A 25,820-nucleotide genomic window follows, 5' to 3' on the forward strand; every position below is an offset into this window, starting at 1 on the left:
GTTAGCCTGTCTGAGGTGTGTGTGTGTGTGTGTGTTAGCCTGTCCAAGGTGTGAGAGTGTTGTATGTGTGTGTTAGCCTGTCTGTTGTGTTCTTGTGCCCTTGAGATGGGCCCTTTTCCAACGCATCTCTGTGCAAGTAGAGAGAAGAGAAGGAGGGAGAGAAGGAGGGAGAGAAGGAGAGGTAAAAAGAGGAGAGGAAGAGGGAAACGTGTGTTATAAAGGAAGGGTTTTACTGTGAGTGGTTGCCTTAACCCTTGTGTTATCTTCGGGTCATTCTGACCCATCAGTCATTGTGACCCACCGTCGTATTGCGACAACTTTACCGCATACAAAAACATTTTCTTTTAACCGTTGGGCTGTCTCAGACCCCCCACATTGCAAAGGTTAAAAGAAAATAATTTGTATTTGTTTTTGTATTGGGTAAAATTGGGTAAACACAACGATGGTTCGTTATGAACCTTTGGGTCATGTGACCCGAAGGCAGCACAAGGGTTAAGTACTACTTATTCTACTGTGTCATCTAATATTGCACTGATTTGGCTTAATGCCTTCATTAACCCTAACCCTAAATTACAGTTTTTCTCAGTCGCTTTGGTACATTTCTCAGATCAGAATTGAAATTCTCAAAACTACCTGTTCAATCTTCACATCATTGTGTCACTTGTGCACATCAAAAAAGCAGTTTCTCATTTCTTTGAACAAGTTGCAAATGCTTTGGTACATCCATGCAAATGATTATGTACAATTCTCTGCTGTTTCCTACATTATCAATTGCTTATGTCATGTTGATCAAAATGTATTAGAATGGGTCTCTGTTGAATAGTCTCACCCCCCACAACATTTAGGCATTAGTTCATAGCATAAGTCTTTACATGCAAAATGGTTGTACAAGTTGTCATATGTCAAGCATATTTCTATACATTTCCATTAGACTTTTTTCTGATGGCACTGATATGTTCATTGACACAGATATTTACTTTTGAGAGATGAACTAAGGATTTTGAGCAAGAGACTGGCTTTTGCAGGTAATCCATGGCGTTTTGCTTTTTGTACGAATTGTTTTGAGAAATGCACTTACTGTTTTGCAAATGTCGAGGATGATTCGAGAAATGTACCAAAGCGACTGAGAACTGAAACTGTAAGATAGGAAGCTTTGCTCTCTGTCACTCTCTCTGGTGTTTCCTGAGGGAGAGAGTCCCTAACCCACAGTCATGGAATCTGACTGTTTTACCGCAGTCTGAACTCCTCAGTGTAGCCACTGCCAAGGGAGACCATTACCGTGGTTACCAGAGGTGCACTCTATGTGTGTGTGTGTGTGTGTGTGTGTGAGAGTGTGTGTGTGTGTGTGTGAGAGAGTGTGTGTGTGTGAGTGTGTTTTCTTTAGCACATGTCTGTGTTTGTGTGATCACAATGTTTATGATCCACAACTGTGTTTCATCACTCTAGCTTTAGCTTTGAACTAGGTCACTGTCAATCTCTCTCAAACACACACACACACACAGTCTCCATCCCACTCTTGTTTTCAGTCAGCCAGGCTTAAGAAGGGAAACACCTGCAGGGGAGTGTATTCGTGTTCTAAGTGTAGCGGGGTTTGCTCGTTTAAGATTAGCAATACTTAATTTATAATAAAGTATGTAGTTCTTAGGGGCACCACCTCTTATTGTTAAAGGGACAGAGGAAACCTTATTGAATAATATTGAATAATAGCCTTCGTAATAATCAGTCTAATCTTAAGTAGTGAATTTCTATGAAAGTAGAGCAGATCAGATAACGTGAGTGATACGCGAATATTATACACAATGATTTATTTAGGAGAATGTAATTATAATGAACAAATACCAGATAAGTTATGGGTTAGTCAGAGTAGTACAGTGGCTGTATGCAAATGAGGGCGAGCAACACAATGGCTGTGTAGAGCGCGTGTGAAGGGGAGAGAGAGAGAGAGAGAGAGAGAGTGGGAGAGGGGTAGAGAGGGACAGGTAGGCCTTTCTGGTAACAATGGACGAGCAAGGGCAACTGACTTAACAAGGGTTAAGTTAACTCATTTGTAAAATACAATCAAACATCAACAATTTAATCACAACATGCCAATATGTCACAAGTAAGAAATATTGCAAATCGCAGTTACTTTTGTCGGTTTGAAGAAGGAGTCAAAGGTTCGTTATGTCCAACGAATAGAAAGCGGAATCTCTCGTCAAAGTTCCGGGCGCTCAGTGAATGTGCCAATTGAGAGGAATAGGTTAGAGAGTGACGCGTTCACCTCAGTTTAATTCCTACGAACAAGCGGGGGTGATTGTACGTTTGGGGGTTTTATACTCCAAAGAACAAGGGGGGGGTCCCCGTGAAGGTGACCTCTTTCATTGGTCAGTTTCCCCCCACCTGGGCGTCGTCCTGAGATCTGCCTAGGTGTGAAGTAGCTGTACCTTTTGAGTTCCGTTATTTCAACTGTCCATGGAATGCTTAAACTTCAGAATATAACAATACAACATTCATAAATGGTTTTGTTAGTATGGTACAATCATTTTGATATCAGGATTGGCTGACTTAACTATACTTGAAGGGAAGTTATAATCAAGCCTCAATTAAACAACGTTCTAAGTAAATGAGAAAAACACACATTATAACACATCAACTACTGTCATTGAAAGTGTCCATGAGCCCGGTAGTCCTTGAGAATATATTTGTAAATCCACATAAGAAAGTTCTTCCTTATAAATCCTTTGTCTGATACTGTGGGCCATGTGGTCTCTGTTTCTGACCCCATGCTGGGCCAGAAGCTTTGAAGCTTCTCCTCTGGGAGATAAGGACAAAGAGGGAAAACCCTTTCCTTGTCGGGGGTAGGAGAAGGTGTGATGGTACCGTGCTTTGTCTGTGGACTGTGCTACATAAGGTTGTGTGTGTGTGTGGTCGAAGGGAGCCCTGAGCTAAACTTATACATTTATAAGAAATCTGATCTCCAGTCCAGTCGTCTCTGTATTTATAAAAGTGAGGATCTTAGGGTTAGGGTTATCTGATCTCCAGTCCAGTAAGTCTCTGGGGGGAAGTCAGCTACTTCTCTAGCAGTAACATGCAAAGCTGTGAGATACATGGGATTGATTTGACTTAACTAGTGCAGTCCCAATATACCTGCTCAATTTCAACTTCATACACTGAGATAATCGAGCCTTAGACACACACACACAGATTCTTGCCTTAATAGTTAGATGGTCCTTTTTGGGGCATGATCTCAACCAAGCTCTGTGATCAATACAAGGGTTTCCTCCTCTGCTACCTCGCTGTTGGATCAGCATTTTGTTAGCATTTGAGCTGACCCACAGTGCCTAGGTAGGCTAGCTTTGCTTGGTATGCTAGCTGCAGTCTTAGGTAGCCTGCAGTGCTAACAGCGTAGCTATCTCTGCTTGGTATGCTAGCTGCTCCCCCAGCATGTTGCAGGTCTGTACCCTACACATGTTCTTGCTCTTTCAAGCCAATTAGAATTTCAGATTTTGGGCTTTACACCCAAACCACGGTGAATCCATTCAACTGTGTCTGTTCCAGTCTTGTTTTAGAGACGAGGAAAGAAGTAGTCCAGCTCTGAATTTTGGCAGTGTTGATCAATATATTTAGGTGGGAAATATGCAGGATGGGGGAATTTGGATGAAAACTATTAATAAGAACCTAACATGGTCTCTCATCTCCCTCTCCCTCCCACTCCCTCTCTCTCCTTCCCAGAAGCCTTTGTTGTGACTAACAGTATCTCCCAGGAGGGTAGATGATGATTTCCTAGACAACATCCAATCAGAGCTAGCCATGAACCCACAGGAGGCAGAGCTTGGCCAGGAGGTGAGCGAGGACGTGGAGGCGGACCTAGAGAGACTGCAGGCCCCGCCCCCTCAACGCCGTCGCCACGACAACGGCGCCGCCAACAATGTCCGTTCTCGCCAGCATAGCAACAATGCTGCAGAGAACAACAACCACCACCACGCCTCACAGCCCTCAGGACCTCGCTACAGGAGGCATGAGGGCAGGGGGGGCCCACAGCGCAGGTCAGGAGAGGGGCCAGATGCGGAGCTGCACCAGGAGGCCCAGCAGCAGCCCATCCCCAGGCCTGCAGTTACACGCTACCGCAGACAGGGGGACAGCGAGGCACGGCTGCGTGCCCAGCAGCAGAGATGCCAACAAAGGCAGCAGAGGGAGGAAGAGAGGCAGCAGAGGGAGGCAGAGAGACAGCTGGAGATGGCGAGGCAGCAAGCCCTGCCTCAGTGCTGCGAGCGAGAGGAGGATGAGCGAGAGCGTGACGACTCAACGCTCGCCCGGTCCGCCAGCACAGAGAGCGGCTTCCACGCCCACACAGACCGCGCCGAGGGCGATGAGGAAGACGGGGTCTCTGTGGCAATGATGATGTCACAGGAAGGGCCAGAGGCGGAGGGGGACGACACGTACGGCGTGGCGCTGCGGCCCGAGGCGGAGGGATACACAGAGAGTGCTGAGGCCGAGCAGCAGCACCACCAGCATCGCCAGGGAGCTCTGACTCCCTCGCCCCCCCAGCCCCCATCGCCCCAGCCCCCCTATGCCCCCCAGCCCCCCCCCCTGCCTCGCCAGCCCCTGTTAGACCTCCAGAGGCCCCGGGACCAGGAAGAGGCGGAGGAGGCCTTGAACCCGGGCGACGTCTATGCCCCGCCTCTCTACTGTGCTGGGGGCGGGGCTGGGGGGCGGGGCAGTGAGAGCGAAGTGGCGGAGCACGAGGACGAGGCGTTTGACTGCTCACTGTCAGAGCACGTGTATGAAGAGATCGGGAACACGCCCCTGGGGGGGGGGCCTGTGGGGGCGGGGCCTGTGGGGGCGGGGCCTGAAACGCTGCTGCAGAAGAGGGCGGGGCTCCGGCTTCCAGAGGGTGGGAGCTTCAGGCAGCGGGAGGCGGTGGGATCTCGGCTGCATCACTACGACGAGCGCTCAGACGGAGAGTCCGACAGCCCTGAGAAGGAGGCGGAGTTCGCTCCGTACCCACGGGCCGATAGCTGTGACCAGGACGAGGAAGGGGACACGGCCGTGACGGCCGGCCGAGAGAGAAGCAGCTCTCAGGAACGAGACGCAGCTGGAGGAGAACCAGACGAAGGAAGGGGAGGGAGGAGAGGAGAGGAGGTTAGAGAGTGGACTGAATCCAGGCACCTCAACTCCAAACTCACCCCCCCTCCCACAGACGGCGAACAGCTCCCGGTGAAGGCAGCAGGGGAGGGGGAGGAGGGAGCAGGGGAGGGGGGAGCAGGGGAGGAGGGAGGAGAGCTGGCCCAGGCAGGCAGCCCCCAGGAGGAACAGGGCGGGGTGAGGAACAGCAGAGAGCAGCGGGATGCCATCTCTCTGGCCATCAAGGACATCAAGGAGGCCATTGAGGAGGTGAAGACCCGGACAGTGCGCTCGCCCTACACACCTGACGAGCCCAGGGAGCCTGTCTGGGTGATGAGGCAGGACCTGAGCCCCACGGCTGAGAGTGACCTGCAGCCGCCACTAGGGGGCGATGTGAGTACTGCTTACACTCACGCTGGGGGTGTGAGTGTGTGTGGAGGGGGTTAGCTGTATGTGTGTGTGTGGGGTTAACTGTGTGTGTGGGGGGGGGGGGTAGCTGTGTGTGTGTGGGGTTAGCTGTGTGTGTTCCTGAGTGTGTGCTCAATCACATATTTGTGGTGATGTCATCGTATTTGGTTACATTACTGTGAAGTCTGTCACCTGTTTTGTGAGATGTTTGTGTTAGTGGGTGTTTGTGCATGTTTGTGTGTGTGTGTGTGTTAAGCTGCTCGAGTTACTTACACCCAAAGATAGAGGCTATCTTAGCTAACCAGGAACTAGATGCATTTCCTTTGGTCTTCTCCCCTTCAACACACAGCCTGATTTGGGGGGGGGGGGGGGGGGTGCAGTGTTAGTGGTGGATGAGGGGGGGGTGCAGTGTTAGTGGTGGATGAGGGGGGGGGGTGCAGTGTTAGTGGTGGATGAGGGGGGGGGTGCAGTGTTAGTGGTGGATGAGGGGGGGGGTGCAGTGTTAGTGGTGGATGAGGGGGGGGGTGCAGTGTTAGTGGTGGATGAGGGGGGGTGCAGTGTTAGTGGTGGATGAGGGGGGGGTGCAGTGTTAGTGGTGGATGAGGGGGGGGGGGTGCAGTGTTAGTGGTGGATGAGGGGGGGGTGCAGTGTTAGTGGTGGATGAGGGGGGGGGTGCAGTGTTAGTGGTGGATGAGGGGGGGGGTGCAGTGTTAGTGGTGGATGAGGGGGGGGGTGCAGTGTTAGTGGTGGATGAGGGGGGGTGCAGTGTTAGTGGTGGATGAGGGGGGGGTGCAGTGTTAGTGGTGGATGAGGGGGGGGGGTGCAGTGTTAGTGGTGGATGAGGGGGGGGTGCAGTGTTAGTGGTGGATGAGGGGGGGGGGGTGCAGTGTGCAGTGTTAGTGGTGGATGAGGGGGGGTGCAGTGTTAGTGTTGGATGAGGGGTGCAGTGTGCAGTGTTAGTGGTGGATGAGGGGGGGTGCAGTGTTAGTGGTGGATGAGGGGGGGGTGCAGTGTTAGTGGTGGATGAGGGGGGGGTGCAGTGTTAGTGGTGGATGAGGGGGGGGGGTGCAGTGTTAGTGGTGGATGAGGGGGGGGGTGCAGTGTTAGTGGTGGATGAGGGGTGCAGTGTGCAGTGTTAGTGGTGGATGAGGGGGGGGTGCAGTGTTAGTGGTGGATGAGGGGGGGGGTGCAGTGTTAGTGGTGGATGAGGGGGGGGTGCAGTGTTAGTGGTGGATGAGGGGGGGGGTGCAGTGTTAGTGGTGGATGAGGGGGGGGTGCAGTGTTAGTGGTGGATGAGGGGGGGGGTGCAGTGTTAGTGGTGGATGAGGGGGGGGGGGGTGCAGTGTTAGTGGTGGATGAGGGGGGGTGCAGTGTTAGTGGTGGATGAGGGGGGGGTGCAGTGTTAGTGGTGGATGAGGGGGGGGGGGGATGCAGTGTTAGTGGTGGATGGGGGGGGTGCAGTGTTAGTGGTGGATGAGGGGGGGGTGCAGTGTTAGTGGTGGATGGGGGGGGGGTGCAGTGTGCAGTGTTAATGGTGGATGAGGGGGGGGTGCAGTGTTAGTGGTGGATGAGGGGGGGGGGGTGCAGTGTGCAGTGTTAGTGGTGGATGAGGGGGGGGGGTGCAGTGTTAATGGTGGATGAGGGGGGGGTGCAGTGTTAGTGGTGGATGAGGGGGGGGTGCAGTGTTAGTGGTGGATGAGGGGGGGGGTGCAGTGTTAGTGGTGGATGGGGGGGGGTGCAGTGTTAGTGGTGGATGAGGGGGGGGGTGCAGTGTTAGTGGTGGATGAGGGGTGCAGTGTGCAGTGTTAGTGGTGGATGAGGGGTGCAGTGTGCAGTGTTAGTGGTGGATGAGGGGGGGGGGTGCAGTGTTAGTGGTGGATGAGAGATGCAGTGTGCAGTGTTAGTGGTGGATGAGGGGGGGGTGCAGTGTGCAGTGTTAGTGGTGGATGAGGGGGGGGTGCAGTGTTAGTGTTGGATGAGGGGTGCAGTGTGCAGTGTTAGTGGTGGATGAGGGGGGGTGCAGTGTTAGTGGTGGATGAGGGGGGGGGTGCAGTGTTAGTGGTGGATGAGGGGGGGGGTGCAGTGTTAGTGGTGGATGAGGGGGGGGGGGTGCAGTGTTAGTGGTGGATGAGGGGGGGGGTGCAGTGTTAGTGGTGGATGAGGGGTGCAGTGTGCAGTGTTAGTGGTGGATGAGGGGGGGGTGCAGTGTTAGTGGTGGATGAGGGGTGCAGTGTGCAGTGTTAGTGGTGGATGACGGGGGGGTGCAGTGTTAGTGTTGGATGAGGGGTGCAGTGTGCAGTGTTAGTGGTGGATGAGGGGGGGTGCAGTGTTAGTGTTGGATGAGGGGTGCAGTGTGCAGTGTTAGTGGTGGATGAGGGGGGGGTGCAGTGTTAGTGGTGGATGAGGGGGGGGGTGCAGTGTTAGTGGTGGATGAGGGGGGGGTGCAGTGTTAGTGGTGGATGAGGGGGGGGTGCAGTGTTAGTGGTGGATGAGGGGGGGGGTGCAGTGTTAGTGGTGGATGAGGGGGGGGTGCAGTGTTAGTGGTGGATGAGGGGGGGGTGCAGTGTTAGTGGTGGATGAGGGGGGGGGTGCAGTGTTAGTGGTGGATGAGGGGGGGGTGCAGTGTTAGTGGTGGATGAGGGGTGCAGTGTGCAGTGTTAGTGGTGGATGAGGGGTGCAGTGTGCAGTGTTAGTGGTGGATGAGGGGGGGGTGCAGTGTTAGTGGTGGATGAGGGGGGGGTGCAGTGTTAGTGGTGGATGAGGGGTGCAGTGTGCAGTGTTAGTGGTGGATGAGGGGGGGGTGCAGTGTTAGTGGTGGATGAGGGGGGGGGTGCAGTGTTAGTGGTGGATGAGGGGGGGGTGCAGTGTTAGTGGTGGATGAGGGGGGGGGTGCAGTGTTAGTGGTGGATGAGGGGGGGGTGCAGTGTTAGTGGTGGATGAGGGGGGGTGCAGTGTTAGTGGTGGATGAGGGGGGGGTGCAGTGTTAGTGGTGGATGAGGGGGGGGTGCAGTGTTAGTGGTGGATGAGGGGGGGGTGCAGTGTTAGTGGTGGATGAGGGGGGGGGGTGCAGTGTTAGTGGTGGATGGGGGGGGGGGTGCAGTGTTAGTGGTGGATGAGGGGGGGGGGTGCAGTGTTAGTGGTGGATGAGGGGGGGGTGCAGTGTTAGTGGTGGATGAGGGGGGGGTGCAGTGTTAGTGGTGGATGAGGGGGGGGGGTGCAGTGTTAGTGGTGGATGAGGGGGGGGGGTGCAGTGTTAGTGGTGGATGAGGGACCCAAGAAGGTTTTAGCTTGCTGACTTGTTCATTGTTGGTCTTAAAACAACGTTTGTCCATCACCTCTTATTCCACTCTGTTTCTTGCTACCTCTCCCTTTTAAATCCCTTTCAAGCGTTTCATTTCTCCCTCTCCTCTTCATGGTCCCCCTCTTTCCTCTGAGGCACACGCTCAGTGGTGACTGCCTGCCCAATGGACAAACTCTCCTCCCTTCTCTTCTCTTCCCTCCTTCCCATGTGTCCTGTCCTCTCCTCTGCACTCTCCTCTCCTCTGCCCTCCTCTCCATGTCTCCTCCCTTCTCCTCTCCTCTCCTCTCTCCTCTCCCCTCCTCCCCTCCCCTCCCCTCCCCTGGTGTTGCAGTAGGATGCTGGGCAGTGATTGACCTGTGGTTGGTCTGTCTGTCTCATTAGTATTCTAGCGACATGGTTGATCAGGCAAATTGAACTCTCCTCTCTCCTCCCCTCGATCGCCCGGCACTGATAAGGGAAGAGAGGGAGAGAAGAGATGGAGCCAGAGAAATGGAGTGTTTGAAATGGAGAGAGGATGGAAAAGATTCTCCCGAGTTTGAATTTCTCCTCCTATCTCTCCTCCTACCTCTCCTCCTACCTCTCCTCCTACCTCTCCTCCTATCTCTCCTCCTACCTCTCCTCCTACCTCTCCTCCTATCTCTCCTCCTATCTCTCGCCATTTCAACCCTCAAGCCTCACACACATATTATCATATTAAACACATTTACAGTAAGTTTACAAATCCACTAAATAGTTTATTTCTAACATGTTTACGATCATGTTAATGATCATGTTAATCGTACCACCGAATTATGTCTTGTTGTCTTAATGTTGTGAGAACCTTTCTGGGGCTGTTCTGGTCTTATACACTGCAGTACAGGCATCCTCACTAACGCACAACCTCATTTGACTTTGTGTGTGTGCATCCATGTGTGTGCGTGCCACCAGGCTTGTCCATGGAGAGGATCACATCCTTTATCTACATGACCCCAGGGGCAGGGGGGCAGGATATCCTCTGTCACGCAAGATAGATGGATGTGTGTCTGGAAATAAAGAAACTGTGTTGGGAGGAGAGAGGGGAGGAGAGAAAGGGAGAGAAAGGGAGGGGAGAAAGGGAGGGGAGAAAGGGAGGGGAGAAAGGGAGGGGAGAAAGAAGGTAAAGGGAGGGTAAATGGGGGGGGGGAAGAGGGGGGGGAGGGGAAAGAGGAGGGGGGGAAGAAAGTGAATAAAGCAGCTTGTTGTAAAGGACGCTAATAACCCCTGTAGACCTCTGTGGTGGAGGGAGAGACTCCTCCCTCACAGGTCCTGACAGACCAGAGGAACATGACTCCTCCCTCACAGGTCCTGACAGACCAGAGGAACATGACTCCTCCCTCACAGGTCCTGACAGACCAGAGGAACATGACTCCTCCCTCACAGGTCCTGACAGACCAGAGGAACATGACTCCTCCCTCACAGGTCCTGACAGACCAGAGGAACATGACTCCTCCCTCACAGGTCCTGACAGACCAGAGGAACATGACTCCTCCCTCACAGGTCCTGACAGACCAGAGGAACATGACTCCTCCCTCACAGGTCCTGACAGACCAGAGGAACATGACTCCTCCCTCTCAGGTCCTGACAGACCAGAGGAACATGACTCCTCCCTCACAGGTCCTGACAGACCAGAGGAACATGACTCCTCCCTCACAGGTCCTGACAGACCAGAGGAACATGACTCCTCCCTCACAGGTCCTGACAGACCAGAGGAACATGACTCATGTCTCACAGGTCCTGACAGACCAGAGGAACATGACTCCTCCCTCACAGGTCCTGACAGACCAGAGGAACATGACTCCTCCCTCACAGGTCCTGACAGACCAGAGGAACATGACTCCTCCCTCACAGGTCCTGACAGACCAGAGGAACATGACTCCTCCCTCACAGGTCCTGACAGACCAGAGGAACATGACTCCTCCCTCACAGGTCCTGACAGACCAGAGGAACATGACTCCTCCCTCACAGGTCCTGACAGACCAGAGGAACATGACTCATGTCTCAGACTGGCTGAGGTTCAAGTGGAATCACGCAAAAACGCAAGGACACAGATACATTCACACATAGGGCTGCACAATTAATTGAATTTTAATCACGATCACGGCTTCCCACGATCAAATTTGCGTGATCGAGCGATATTTAAAATGCGTCATTCCGTTCATAGTATAATTTATTTTTCCTAAAATATATTTCCACAATGTAGAATGGAAAATAGTGCCTTGTTGAAGTTTTGCTACATTTTCTTTATTGTTTTATTTATTAATTTTTCTTAATTCTTTAAGGAGATGCACTGAATTTTGGTGAATAAGAGAACCTATTTTATTTTGATGCACATATTTGTACATTAGCAGGAATGTAGCACAATATGGATGTGAAAGCAGTTATAATTAGCCTATGTGACAATAACATTTGTTTTGGTTAAAATCAACAAATAATCGTGATAATTAATCGTGATCTCAATATTGATCAAAATAATCGTGATGATCATTTTGGCCATAATCGTGCCCTATTCACAAACACACACACACACACACATTCCCTCAGCTCTTCACTTCTAGTAACACTGGAGTCCTGATCCTAACCCTCTAGTGATACTGTAGTCCTGATCCTAACCCTCTAGTGATACTGTAGTCCTGATCCTAACCCTCTAGTGATACTGTAGTCCTGATCCTAACCCCTTAGTGATACTGTAGTCCTGATCCTAACCCTCTAGTGATACTGTAGTCCTGATCCTAACCCTCTAGTGATACTGTAGTCCTGATCCTAACCCTCTAGTGATACTGTAGTCCTGATCCTAACCCCTTAGTGATACTGTAGTCCTGATCCTAACCCTCTAGTGATACTGTAGTCCTGATCCTAACCCCTTAGTGATACTGTAGTCCTGATCCTAACCCCTTAGTGATACTGTAGTCCTGATCCTAACCCTCTAGTGATACTGTAGTCCTGATCCTAACCCTCTAGTGATACTGTAGTCCTGATCCTAACCCCTTAGTGATACTGTAGTCCTGATCCTAACCCTCTAGTGATACTGTAGTCCTGATCCTAACCCCTTAGTGATACTGTAGTCCTGATCCTAACCCTCTAGTGATACTGTAGTCCTGATCCTAACCCCTTAGTGATACTGTAGTCCTGATCCTAACCCCTTAGTGATACTGTAGTCCTGATCCTAACCCTCTAGTGATACTGTAGTACTGATCCTAACCCTCTAGTGATACTGTAGTACTGATCCTAACCCTTTAGTGATACTGTAGTCCTGATCCTAACCCTCTAGTGATACTGTAGTCCTGATCCTAACCCTCTAGTGATACTGTAGTCCTGATCCTAACCCTCTAGTGATACTGTAGTCCTGATCCTAACCCTCTAGTGATACTGTAGTCCTGATCCTAACCCTCTAGTGATACTGTAGTCCTGATCCTAACCCCTTAGTGATACTGTAGTCCTGATCCTAACCCTCTAGTGATACTGTAGTCCTGATCCTAACCCTCTAGTAATACTGTAGTCCTGATCCTAACCCTCTAGTGATACTGTAGTCCTGATCCTAACCCTCTAGTGATACTGTAGTCCTGATCCTAACCCTCTAGTGATACTGTAGTCCTGATCCTAACCCTCTAGTGATACTGTAGTCCTGATCCTAACCCTCTAGTGATACTGTAGTACTGATCCTAACCCTTTAGTGATACTGTAGTCCTGATCCTAACCCTCTAGTGATACTGTAGTCCTGATCCTAACCCTTTAGCATGTATCCTCTGGTCTAACTAGAGGAACTAATCTCAGCTTGGTTGTGGGTTCTAGGGAATGAAAAACGTCAGAAAATAATATATGAATGTGAAATGAATTGAAATGGAATCATGACTTGAAAGTTGTCAGAGAATATCATTATACTGGGCTGGTTTTCTCCTGGGAACAGAGATAAGAGCAGGATTAAAACTCCTACACAAACAAGCCAAAGTCATTAAAATCTGAATATATTCATGCAGAGATACTTGCACATTCGCCTCTGTGTTAAATGTTATTTCTTCCCTAGGATAATTTATTTAGTGTGTGCAGGAGAGGGAGTGAGTGAGGTGAAGGAACATGGAGGGAGAAAGGGAGGGGAGGAGGAGAGAGGGAGGGGAGGAGGAGAGAGGGAGGGGAGGAGGAGAGAGGGATAGAGAGACAGACATGATGATGAAGGGTAAATAATTCAACAAGGCTCTGATAACATTGGAAGAGAGGGGCTGTTTCCCACAGAGTGCACATCCTCACGCACACACACACACACACACACACACACACACACACACATACACACATCCTCACGCACACACACACACACACACATCCTCACACACAAACACACACACATACACACACACACACAGGCCACACGCACACACACACACATCCTCACGCACACACACACACACACACAGGCCACACACAAACACACACACAGGCCACACGCACGCACACACACATCCTCACGCACACACACACACACATCCTCACACACACACACACACATCCACAGGCCACACACACACGCGCACGCACACACGCACACACACACACAGGCCACACATGAACACACACACATCCACACACTCCTCAAATTCAGCAGGGCAAAAACACAGCTTTGTTATGCTACAATGTATGTGTGTATTGACCAAAGCTCCCCATATGGTATTTAGTAGGTAATGGAGAACTCTGACTACAGCACACACACTTACACACCTGCTCGATGATTCCATTGTGAATTCTGATACCTTGTTGTGTCACATGAGTAGATTGCTAGGCAGTCGAACCCCAACCAACCTGGCCACATATCTAGCACCCCCCTGACGAGCTGCGGGCCGCTAGTTGGTTGAGGGGTTATAGTTGGGGTGCGTGTGTGCGTGCATGTGAATGCTAGCACCTTGGCTAGGGTTAGGGTGTGTGTGTGAAGACTAGTGAGCATCTCGGTTTAGGACCTCTCTCTCACAACTTCACCATGGAGAATTTCTGGATGTTCCAGATTGACCACTCTGATCAAGATGACAAAGATGACCTTCTACCCAGAAACGAGGTTTGATCATGTCTGTGTTTGTTCTGTCGTGTAGATTGAGAAAAAATTATCAGGAGATTTCCTGTCTCTTGTTTTGTGCACAGATTAGCAAAAGGCAACATTGTACAGAGAAATTAGGACTGTTCAAATGTCATCTTTCCTGAAGGCTTTTGAAGTGATGATATTTTGAGCAACGTTGGCAATGTTTGCCCCTATACTTTTTTAAATTAACGTGTTGGTATATTATTATTTATTAATCCAGGGTTGCCAGGTTTGCTGTAGTTTAGCTATGGAACCTACTGGATATGAGGCTGTATCATATCAAGCTGGGTTGCCAGGTTTGCAACCCTTGATCGTATTACTGAAATAGAGTGCATTAGCATAAAGCGCATTAAGTGGCATAAACGGATTACGTGCTATTGAATGGGCTAAAGTCGCTTGGTGAACTATGCTAAACCTTCTGACACATAGCTAATCACACTGTAGACTATGCTATCTGCTTTGACAAGGCTAATACTGTAGACTATATTAGCTAATGTGCTTTGATATGTAACTGTTAAAGCTGCAGTAGTAAAAAAATAAATAATAATACATTTGAGAAACAGCAAAAGCCCCAGTTCTTGTTTGAACTTCCGTTTGCTTTCCTCCAGCTGGAGTTTGATTGACAGCAGTTCAACACAATAAGACAAGGAGAAGGCCCTCCTCTCTGAAGGCAATTGGCTGGAACAAAGATTCCTGGAACATAATTGGCTGTAAAGTCGCAAGCCGCTCAAATTATAACTGTCCGTTCCACTGGCACTGAACTGTCTGTGTTGATAAACAACTCAGAGGGCCTCATTAGCGTACACAACATCTGTAAGACAAGGGGGAGATCTTACTGAGTGTACCTTAAAGGGAAGGTCCTGGTTAGTGTACCTTAAAGGGAAGGTCCTGGTTAGTGTACCTTAAAGGGAAGATCCTGGTTAGTGTACCTTAAAGGGAAGGTCCTGGTTAGTGTACCTTAAAGGGAAGGTCCTGGTTAGTGTACCTTAAAGGGAAGGTCCTGGTTAGTGTGTAGCTCCACTTCCAAGTCATTGATTTGTGCTCGTTCACTGGTTTGTAAAAGAGCTCTCAATAAAACATACATCTGGATACTGATGCTGTATCACTTTCATACAGATATAGTTGGCCATTACATCATGTCCTCCACACGTACGCGCACACACAGCTCATCTTACACCTGCAGGTATGCTAGCAGGTTTAGTGTCCAGTTGCCTAGCAATGCCTTGTGTCTCCAACTCTAGGATTCTCCTCAGATCACATGACCTGATTGAATACCGTATCGCACTGACATTTAATAATAATATGATTCACTGCAATGTGATTCACAGAACCAGTCAAATATATTTGATATTTGTGTACTGCCTTGCATCACTGATGTAAAAATGTGTTTTGACTGGCCAATCACACATCCAGTTCCTCCCTGTTCCACGTTTAACTGCACCTATCAGAGCATGCTTCTCTGCACGACACTCACTGCTCTGGAGCATCCCAGCGTGTCCGTGGATACCTGGCCAGAGGTGATGTGTTGTAACTGTATATTGCCTAGCGACCCTGTCTCCCTAGCGATTGTTGTGAAGGTGTTTGGGCCGCGTGATTAAAAGCTGTTCAGAACAGCTGTGTGGTTGTGGGCAGCAGCTTGGTGTGTTTAACATGTTTACTGGTGTTACTTATTTTGCTCTCGTCACGCTCCCTCTCTCCCTCTCTCCCTCTCTGTCCCCCCCCCCCGCAGTCCCCGGTCTCGGACACACCCTCCCCCCAGGGGGCGGAGTCATCCAGCAGGCACCTGTTACAGGAGGACAGCTTCGAGACTCCGCCCACCTCCAACAAGGAAGTAGGTGAACCATGAAGTACCAGTTCAGGAACCAAATCAGTAATGCAAATGCAATTCAGAACGCAAGAAGTAGAGTTTGACCATTAAAACATTGTGTTTGAAAGATAAAAAAGATTATAGTAAACAAATCCAACTACCAGATAGTGATGTGCTGACTATCCAGAGGAACCCTAACCCTGTAGAGGGCATCCTCTGACAGACACAGCTGTGGCCTTAGATATGAGTGTGTGTTGTGTTGCTAACGGCCTTTCTCCTCACAGTCCAGGAAAAGTCTGGCCGCCTTCCCAACATACGTGGAAGGTAAGTGCCTCCTCTTCCTCGTCCTCCTAGTTCTGCCTCCATCTCACTGCCTCCATCTCACTGCCTCTATCTCACTGCCTTCGTCCTCAAGTGTTAGTGCCCAGTAACTTGGTCCCCAGCCCCCTCTGCATGCACACACACACACATTTCACCTCTCCCATCTCCCTTACACACCACAACACCCCCTTTCCTTATTGGTCTATATATATATATATGCTACAAATTGGTTCATATTCACACTAACCCTAACTCTAACACCCGTTAATTGTACTCAGCTATCAGAATGTAAATCCTCCCTCTCCCTCTCTTCCCCTCCTCCTCCCCTCCAGTGCCAGGACCATGTGACCCAGAGGACTTGATTGATGGTATCATATTTGCTGCCAACTACCTGGGCTCCACCCAGCTGCTGTCTGACAAGACACCCTCCAAAAACATACGCATGATGCAGGCTCAGGAGGCTGTCAGCCGTATCAAGGTGAGGACAAAGGAGGGGGGAGGTGAGGAGGAGGTGAGGTGGAGGGAGGGGGGTTAGGGAGGAGGGAGGAGGAGGGAGGGGGTGAGGGAGGAGGGAGGGGGTGAGGGAGGAGGGAGGAGGAGGGAGGGGGTGAGGTGGAGGGAGGGGGGTGAGGGAGGAGGGAGGGAGGAGGGAGGGGGTGAGGGAGGAGGTGAGGTGGAGGGAGGAGGTGAGGTGGAGGGAGGGGGGTTAGGGAGGAGGAGGGAGGGGGTGAGGGTGGAAGGGGGATGGAGGAAGGAAGCCTCGAGCCTCCCTCTGGCCCCCCTCTAGTTCCCCTCCAGCCCCCTCAGCCCCCCCTCCAGCCCCCTCAGCCCCCCCTTCAGCCCCATCTCATAGTGACACAGCATTTTCCAGCATGTATGGCAAAAATGTGACAAGTGCCTCAAGCCTTTGATCACATACATACACACACACACACACAGACTAGTTATCTCCTCAGGTATATATTACAGGAACAGTCTTGGCCCCGTTCCAACACTTTGATAGTGCACCCTTCCTCCCTCCTTCTCTGTGTTATCACAGATGTGATTCAGAAAACACGTTGACTACTTCATGCTGCAGAATAAACATGGAAGAGAGAGATAGCTCTCAGTAGTGGATGAGCAGGGGGGAAGGATGCTAGCATGTGGAAGGTTTGGAACTGGGCCATGGGTTCTCACACTCCGGACAGGAAGTCTCTAAAGGTGGACTGGCTAAGTCTCTAAAGGTGGACTGGCTCAGTCTCTAAAGGTGGAATGGCAGTCTCTAAAGGTGGAATGGCAGTCTCTAAAGGTGGACTGGGTAAGTCTCTAAAGGTGGACTGGCTCAGTCTCTAACGGTGGACTGGCTCTGTCTCTCAAGGTGGACTGGCTCTGTCTCTCAAGGTGGACTGGCTCTGTCTCTCAAGGTGGACTGGCTCTGTCTCTAAAGGTGGACTGGCTCAGTCTCTAAAGGTGGACTGGCTCCATCTGCTAGCTCCAGCTGCAGGCTGGCTCGCTATCTCACTGAAGCCTTCTCATCACTTAATGCACACAAAGAACCATCACCAAGAACAGAACCTCAGTCATGAATAAAGACGGCTTCATGTTTAATATGTTGCCTATGGACACAATTACATAGTTTATGAGGTGTGAAATTACAGGAAAGATCAATTGAAAAGATCATTCTAAAAAAGTTGCACTTGTGCAGGATTCTGTGGTAACATTCACGAGACTTCTGAAGATATACAGGCCTCCCACAATTTTAATGAAACTCATTACATTCTCGTAGGACTGGTTAATGACCCCTGGTCTATGTTATTACCAAGCAATGTTAAAATGTAATTAGAACAAAGACTATAAGTCTATGGTAATGAGTCTTGAGAGGCTTGAAGGGTGCAGGAGAGCCACCTGCTGGACACATAGGGTACTGACTGAGACGGCAGAACGCAGGTGAGGGGGAAGATGTGGATGCGTCAGTAAATACTGCTACAAACAACCCTGTGAACACCTCAGAGCTGCATTGTACTGAAGTGCACACACACACACAGCCTTACATACACACACACCCTTACATACACACACACACACACACACACACACACACCCTTACATACACACACCCTTACATACATACACACACACACACCCTTACATACATACACACCCTTACATACATACACACACACACACCCTTACATACATACACACCCTTACATACATACACACACACACACACACACAGCCTTACATACATACACACACACCCTTACATACATATACACACACACACACACACCCTTACATACATACAAACACACACACACACACACCCTTACATACATACAAACACACACACACCCTTACATACATACACACCCCAGACAGCCCCTGTCTGACCTATAACCCTATAACCCTATAACCCTAACCCTATAACCCTATAACCCTAACCCTATAACCCTATAACCCTAACCCTATAACCCTATAACCCTATAACCCTATCCCTATAACCCTATAACCCTAACCCTATAACCCTATAACCCAATAACCCTATAACCCTATAACCCTATAACCCTATAACCCTATAACCCTAACCCTATAACCCTATAACCCTATAACCCTATAACCCTATAACCCTAACCCTATAACCCTATAACCCTATAACCCTAACCCTATAACCCAATAACCCTATAACCCTATAACCCTATAACCCAATAACCCTATAACCCTATAACCCAATAACCCTATAACCCTATAACCCAATAACCCTATAACCCTATAACCCTATAACCCTAACCCTATAACCCTAACCCTATAACCCTATAACCCTAACCCTATAACCCTATAACCCTATAACCCTATAACCCTATAACCCTATAACCCTATAACCCTATAACCCTAACCCTATAACCCTATAACCCTAACCCTATAACCCTAACCCTATAACCCTATAACCCTATAACCCTAACCCTATAACCCTATAACCCTATAACCCTATAACCCTATAACCCTATCCCTATAACCCTATAACCCTATAACCCAATAACCCTATAACCCTATAACCCTATAACCCTATAACCCTAACCCTAACCCTAACCCTAACCCTATAACCCTATAACCCTATAACCCTATAACCCTAACCCTATAACCCTATAACCCTATAACCCTATAACCCTAACCCTATAACCCTATAACCCTATAACCCTATAACCCTATAACCCTATAACCCTATAACCCTATAACCCTAACCCTATAACCCTATAACCCTATAACCCTATAACCCTATAACCCTAACCCTATAACCCTATAACCCTATAACCCTAACCCTATAACCCTATAACCCTAACCCTATAACCCTAACCCTATAACCCTATAACCCTATAACCCTAACCCTATAACCCTATAACCCTATAACCCTATAACCCTATAACCCTATAACCCTATCCCTATAACCCTATAACCCTATAACCCAATAACCCTATAACCCTATAACCCTATAACCCTATAACCCTAACCCTATAACCCTATAACCCTATAACCCTAACCCTAACCCTAACCCTATAACCCTATAACCCTATAACCCTATAACCCTATAACCCTAACCCTATAACCCTATAACCCTATAACCCTATAACCCTATAACCCTATAACCCTATAACCCTATAACCCTAACCCTATAACCCTATAACCCTATAACCCTATAACCCTATAACCCTATAACCCTATAACCCTATAACCCTATAACCCTATAACCCTCCTGTGCTCCTGTGCTCCTGTGTGTTGCAGAGCGCCCAGAAACAATCCCAGAGCAAGAAGAAGGTGCAGTAACTACCCCTTTACTACCCCACTCTCTCTCCCCCTCTACTACCCCTCTACTACCCCCTACTACCCCTCTACTACCCCTCTCTCTCTCCCCCTCTACTACCCCTCTACTACCCCACTCTCTCTCCCCCTCTACTACCCCACTCTCTCTCCCCCTCTACTACCCCACTCTCTCTCCCCCTCTACTACCCCACTACTACCCCTCTACTACCCCACTACTACCCCTCTACTACCCCTCTACTACCCCACTCTCTCTCCCCCTCTACTACCCCACTACTACCCCTCTACTACCCCTCTACTACCCCTCTACTACCCCTCTCTCTCTCCCCCTCTACTACCCCACTCTCTCTCCCCCTCTACTACCCCACTCTCTCTCCCCCTCTACTACCCCACTACTACCCCTCTACTACCCCTCTACTACCCCACTCTCTCTCCCCCTCTACTACCCCTCTCTCTCTCCCCCTCTACTACCCCACTACTACCCCTCTACTACCCCACTACTACCCCTCTACTACCCCTCTACTACCCCACTCTCTCTCCCCCTCTACTACCCCTCTACTACCCCACTCTCTCTCCCCCTCTACTACCCCTCTACTACCCCACTCTCTCTCCCCCTCTACTACCCCACTCTCTCTCCCCCTCTACTACCCCACTACTACCCCTCTACTACCCCTCTACTACCCCACTCTCTCTCCCCCTCTACTACCCCTCTCTCTCTCCCCCTCTACTACCCCACTCTCTCTCCCCCTCTACTACCCCTCTACTACCCCTCTACTACCCCACTCTCTCTCCCCCTCTACTACCCCTCTACTACCCCCTCTACTACCCCTCTACTACCCCTCTACTACCCCCTCTACTACCCCACTCTCTCCCCCTCTACTACCCCTCTACTACCCCACTCTCTCTCCCCTCTACTACCCCTCTACTACCCCTCTACTACCCCTCTACTACCCCACTCTCTCTCCCCCTCTACTACCCCTCTACTACCCCTCTACTACCCCCTCTACTACCCCTCTACTACCCCTCTACTACCCCACTCTCTCTCCCCCTCTACTACCCCTCTACTACCCCTCTACTACCCCACTCTCTACCCCTCTACTACCCCTCTACTACCCCTCTACTACCCCACTCTCTCCCCCTCTACTACCCCACTACTACCCCTCTACTACCCCACTACTACCCCTCTACTACCCCTCTACTACCCCTCTACTACCCCACTCTCTCCCCCCCTCTACTACCCCACTACTACCCCTCTACTACCCCTCTACTACCCCTCTACTACCCCACTCTCCTGCCTGCCTGCCTGCCTGCCTGCCTGTCTGTCTGCCTGCCTGTCTGCCTGCCTGTCTGCCTGTCTGCCTGCGTGTGTGTGTGTAAGAAACCTCTTCTGTCACTCTCCGTTCACTGTCTCACCTGCCTGCCTGCCTGTCTGTCTGCCTGCCTGTCTGCCTGTGTGTGTGTGTGTGTGTGTGTGTGTGTGTGTAAGAAACCTCTTCTGTCACTCTCCGTTCACTGTCTCACCTGCCTGCCTGCCTGCGTGTGTGTGTGTGTGTGTGTGTAAGAAACCTCTCCTGTCACTCTCCGTTCACTGTCTCACCTGCCTGCCTGCGTGCGCGTGTGTGTGTGTGTGTGTGTGTGTGTAAAAACCTCTCCTGTCTTTATTTATTTTCTTTTTCTTTTTTTCACTCTCCACATCTGGATCCAGCAGCAGTTCTATGAGTGGACTTGACATCAAGGCATTTCTCTCTGTCCTGAAATGAATCCTCCATTTCTAATTTCCATGTCAGACATTTTCTCCCCAAAGATTCCACATGTATATTTTATAATTTATATGTACTGTTGATAGAGATACAGAATATATGGTCAATACAGATAAAGATGACATTGTTACTAGAGCTACAGATGACAGTATAAGCCAGCTAGCTCAGCAGCAGGACAGGAACCTGCCGGATGCAGAAAGTGCAAGGCTGTGTTTGTGTTCTTGCACCGCCTCAGGATTTGATGTTGTATTTGATTGTATTTGTATTGATCTGCTTCCGTTGCACTCTTCTAGAATGCTCCTCAGTGGCTAACGTGAAAACACAGCTTTCTCCCTCTGTGCTACACACATGAAACACAGCCCTCTCTCTCTGCTACACACATGAAACACAGCCCTCTCTCTCTGCTACACACATGAAACACAGCCCTCTCTCTCTCTGCTACACACATGAAACACAGCCCTCTCTCTCTGCTACACACATGAAACACAGCCCTCTCTCTCTCTGCTACACACATGAAACACAGCCCTCTCGCTCTGCTACACACATGAAACACAGCCCTCTCTCTCTGCTACACACATGAAACACAGCCCTCTCGCTCTGCTACACACATGAAACACAGCCCTCTCTCTCTGCTACACACATGAAACACAGCCCTCTCTCTCTGCTACACACATGAAACACAGCCCTCTCTCTCTGCTACACACATGAAACACAGCCCTCTCTCTCTGCTACACACATGAAACACAGCCCTCTCTCTCTGCTACACACATGAAACACAGCCCTCTCTCTACCAGTGTGCTTCTAGCTGCACTTTAACTGTTCTAATGGTCCAATCAGGAACCAAACAACACAATGGGTGCATGATTACACTTCAACACAATAACTATTAACACATGACATTGTACACACACACTGAGACACAAATCACTATTTACTCATGACGTGTGTGTGTGTGCGGCTGTGTGTGTGTGTGTGTGAGAGAGCAGGCTACAGAAGGAGAGATGCAGCCCATGACAGAGGTGGACCTGTTCATCTCCACTCAGAGGATCAAGGTGCTGAACGCTGACTCCCAGGTACCCTCATCCTGACCTGATGTTAGTCCTTCATTACACTAACCACATATTTGTGCTATTTCTTTTCGTCTCAGTTTTTTTTTATCTATTTCTCTCTATCACACACACGTTCTCCCACATCATCTTTAAAAGTAATCCACAAGGCTATCTTACTTAAAAGCTGTGCTGTCATTGGTCCACAGTGAGGCTGGGGCCATCAGAAGGTCCTGACCCTGTCAGCTCATATACGTGGCCTTTTTATATGTAAAACATTGGTGGGGCACAAAACATTTCCAAATATAGGATACATACCAGTAAAGCTACAAAATTCCCTCTTGCCACTGATGTGTTTATTTAACACATCAACAAACAGCGTGGCTCCACAAAACACTTTTAAGACAGAGCGGCTTGCTTCTACCAGGTGTTGTAGTACATAAACTGGAGAGAGAGAGACCTTATTGTGTAATTGCTCTCCTCTCTCACACACACACATGTAAAGTTACCATGGTCACATTTACAAACCTAAATTAGGAATGCAACCAAGCTCAGAACCAATGTACCCACAGGGCCATAAGGTAACAGCAATGAGCTCAACTCCACTGAAGGCCACAACGAAGCGGAAAGACAACTTTTAAGGGATACAGATCCATTCTATGACAACAGCCTTAATAGATAAGCCTGGACACACTGACACTCGTCACCATCTATATCAATCGATCCAGCACAAAAATATGACCAAAGCACGGACCAGCACCACAAAGGCAGGATGATAAAATACGCTTTCACTCACCAAGGCTGAGGGCTCACAGGTGTCACGGTGGTTCTTCCTACATGTTCCTAATACATGTTATGATCCGACTGAGAACGTACCTGTGTTCCTCCACCTGTTTGTTATGCTCCTCAATGGAGCGCCTGCATGCACTGTCAACTTGGGCTGCAACATTTACCCTTCCAAGTAAGCCCAATTTCACAGCATTGTCCAGATGACTCCCGCTCAGGTTTTGCAATCCTCTCAGAAAGATGTTTCAAATCTTTGTAACCCGTCCTCGACCAAGTACCATCTCCACCAAATAGCAGACATGAAAAACCTTGTGCCTTCTTTATGTTGTATGCTAACTGTTAGCCAGTTTTTCTTCAAAACCGCTCCACGTTAATCCCGCCGTTACTTTTACCAGCAGTTTGGGTAATGACAATTTCCCGTGGCTGATGGGCACTAAGTCGCTTTACTTCAAATTTCTCCTCCAAATTAAGGGTTTCAAACCAGTGCTCGAGCGTAAAATCTGCTTTATTCATTTTCTCAAGTTATCTGGCGTTTGTGAAACTAACAAGCTAGTTAAGACAATCTACCCTCTTCGCTCTTCTTGCCGACGAATGTTGGCGCCAGACAGACAGACAATCAGGTCTGAAATATGCCAGCCCCACTTGGCATCAAATCGCGTGATCTCCCTACGTTGATCACACTAACATTCTGAGCATGCCTATTAATACTTTCACACGTACAATGTACATTGCATTATGAGAGAGGGGCAAGCACCAGAGCCCCACATTCACGATTAGCCTATGGCCTACTACTGCAAACTCGAATCGGCAGAACGCCGTCTGAAGCAGCAAGGCAGGGACCAATTAACATTAAATAAAATCCTAACACAAATGATATGCAATTTAGGAAGATGCTATATTCTTAGATAATAAATTATAGCAAGTAATCTTCGAGATATAAAAATACCATAATTTTGTTGCAGTTCTTGGCAGGCTGTACCCCACCTGTCCCTAATGACCAGTTGCCACTGGTAATATATATATATATATATATATATATGTATATATGTATATAATCTAAATGTCTGCAGGACATCATGATGGACCACCCTCTCAGGACCATCTCCTACATTGCTGACATCGGCAACATTGTGGTTCTGATGGCCCGCCGCCGCATGCCCCGCCCCGACGGCCCTGACAGCGCTGAGGAGGCGGAGCCAGCGCAGGAGGAGAAACGGCAGTACAAGATGATCTGCCACGTGTTCGAGTCTGACGACGTGAGTGTACTGACTGTTACACCTCTCTCTCTCTGTCTCTCTCTCTCTCCGTCTCTCTCTCTTTCTCTCTCGCTCTGACATTCAAACGTGATAAATGGGAACGACTGTGTCCTTATTAGGTTTAATTAAGCATCATAAATGTAATCATACCTAAGACTCCACCAATCTACCCCGCTGTCCCAGAATGCACTGCACTTATCACAGCAGCAAGATCCCCTGGTTTGTCTGAACTGGTAGACTCCTCGCACACACACACACATACACACCACACACTCCACACACTAACACACCACACACACACACACATACACACCACACACTCCACACACTAACACACACACATACACACCACACACTCCTCGCACATGCACACACACACACACACATACACACCACACACTCCACACACTAACACACCACACACACACACCACACACTCCTCGCACATGCATGCACGCACACACACACAAAGCTGCATGAGTGTAGCTGATATACACCCTAACACTAACCCTGTTTCCCTCTCTCACACACCACACTAACCCTGCCTCCCTCTCTCACACACCACACTAACCCTAACCCTGTCTCCCTCTCTCACACACCACACTAACCCTAACCCTGTCTCCCTCTCTCACACACCACACTAACCCTAACCCTGTCTCCCTCTCTCACACACCACCCTAACCCTGTCTCCCTCTCTCACACACCACACTAACCCTAACCCTGTCTCCCTCTCTCACACACCACACTAACCCTAACCCTGTCTCCCTCTCTCACACACCACACTAACCCTGTCTCCCTCTCTCACACACCACACTAACCCTGTCTCCCTCTCTCACACACCACCCTAACCCTGCCTCCCTCTCTCACACACCACCCTAACACTAACCCTGTCTCCCTCTCTCACACACCACCCTAACACTAACCCTGTCTCCCTCTCTCACACACCACCCTAACCCTCTCTCACACACCACCCTAACCCTGCCTCCCTCTCTCACACACCACCCTAACACTAACCCTGTCTCCCTCTCTCACACACCACCCTAACCCTCTCTCACACACCACCCTAACCCTGTCTCCCTCTCTCACACACCACACTAACCCTGTCTCCCTCTCTCACACACCACACCACCCTAACCCTGTCTTCCTCTCTCACACAC

General features: G+C 49.6%; 1 protein-coding gene across 2 annotated transcripts in view; it reads left to right on the forward strand.

Annotated features, from left to right (window-relative positions):
- The window catches only part of apba1a (amyloid beta (A4) precursor protein-binding, family A, member 1a), a 47,103-nt gene that overhangs the window by 15,126 nt on the left and 6,157 nt on the right, over positions 1-25,820 (forward strand). For both annotated transcript variants that reach the window (XR_009929058.1, XM_062454396.1), the window contains exons 2-8: positions 3,712-5,496; positions 15,622-15,723; positions 15,984-16,023; positions 16,353-16,498; positions 19,780-19,812; positions 22,562-22,648; positions 24,478-24,663. Coding sequence is in view for 1 of the 2 variants with exons in the window: in XM_062454396.1 (XP_062310380.1) it covers positions 3,790-5,496; positions 15,622-15,723; positions 15,984-16,023; positions 16,353-16,498; positions 19,780-19,812; positions 22,562-22,648; positions 24,478-24,663 (2,301 nt within the window). In the remaining variant the exon portion in view is untranslated. The remainder of the gene's footprint in view (positions 1-3,711; positions 5,497-15,621; positions 15,724-15,983; positions 16,024-16,352; positions 16,499-19,779; positions 19,813-22,561; positions 22,649-24,477; positions 24,664-25,820) is intronic.

The sequence above is a fragment of the Osmerus eperlanus genome, chromosome 28, assembly GCF_963692335.1.
Source record: "Osmerus eperlanus chromosome 28, fOsmEpe2.1, whole genome shotgun sequence".
In the NCBI taxonomy this organism is placed as follows: Eukaryota; Metazoa; Chordata; class Actinopteri; order Osmeriformes; family Osmeridae; genus Osmerus; species Osmerus eperlanus.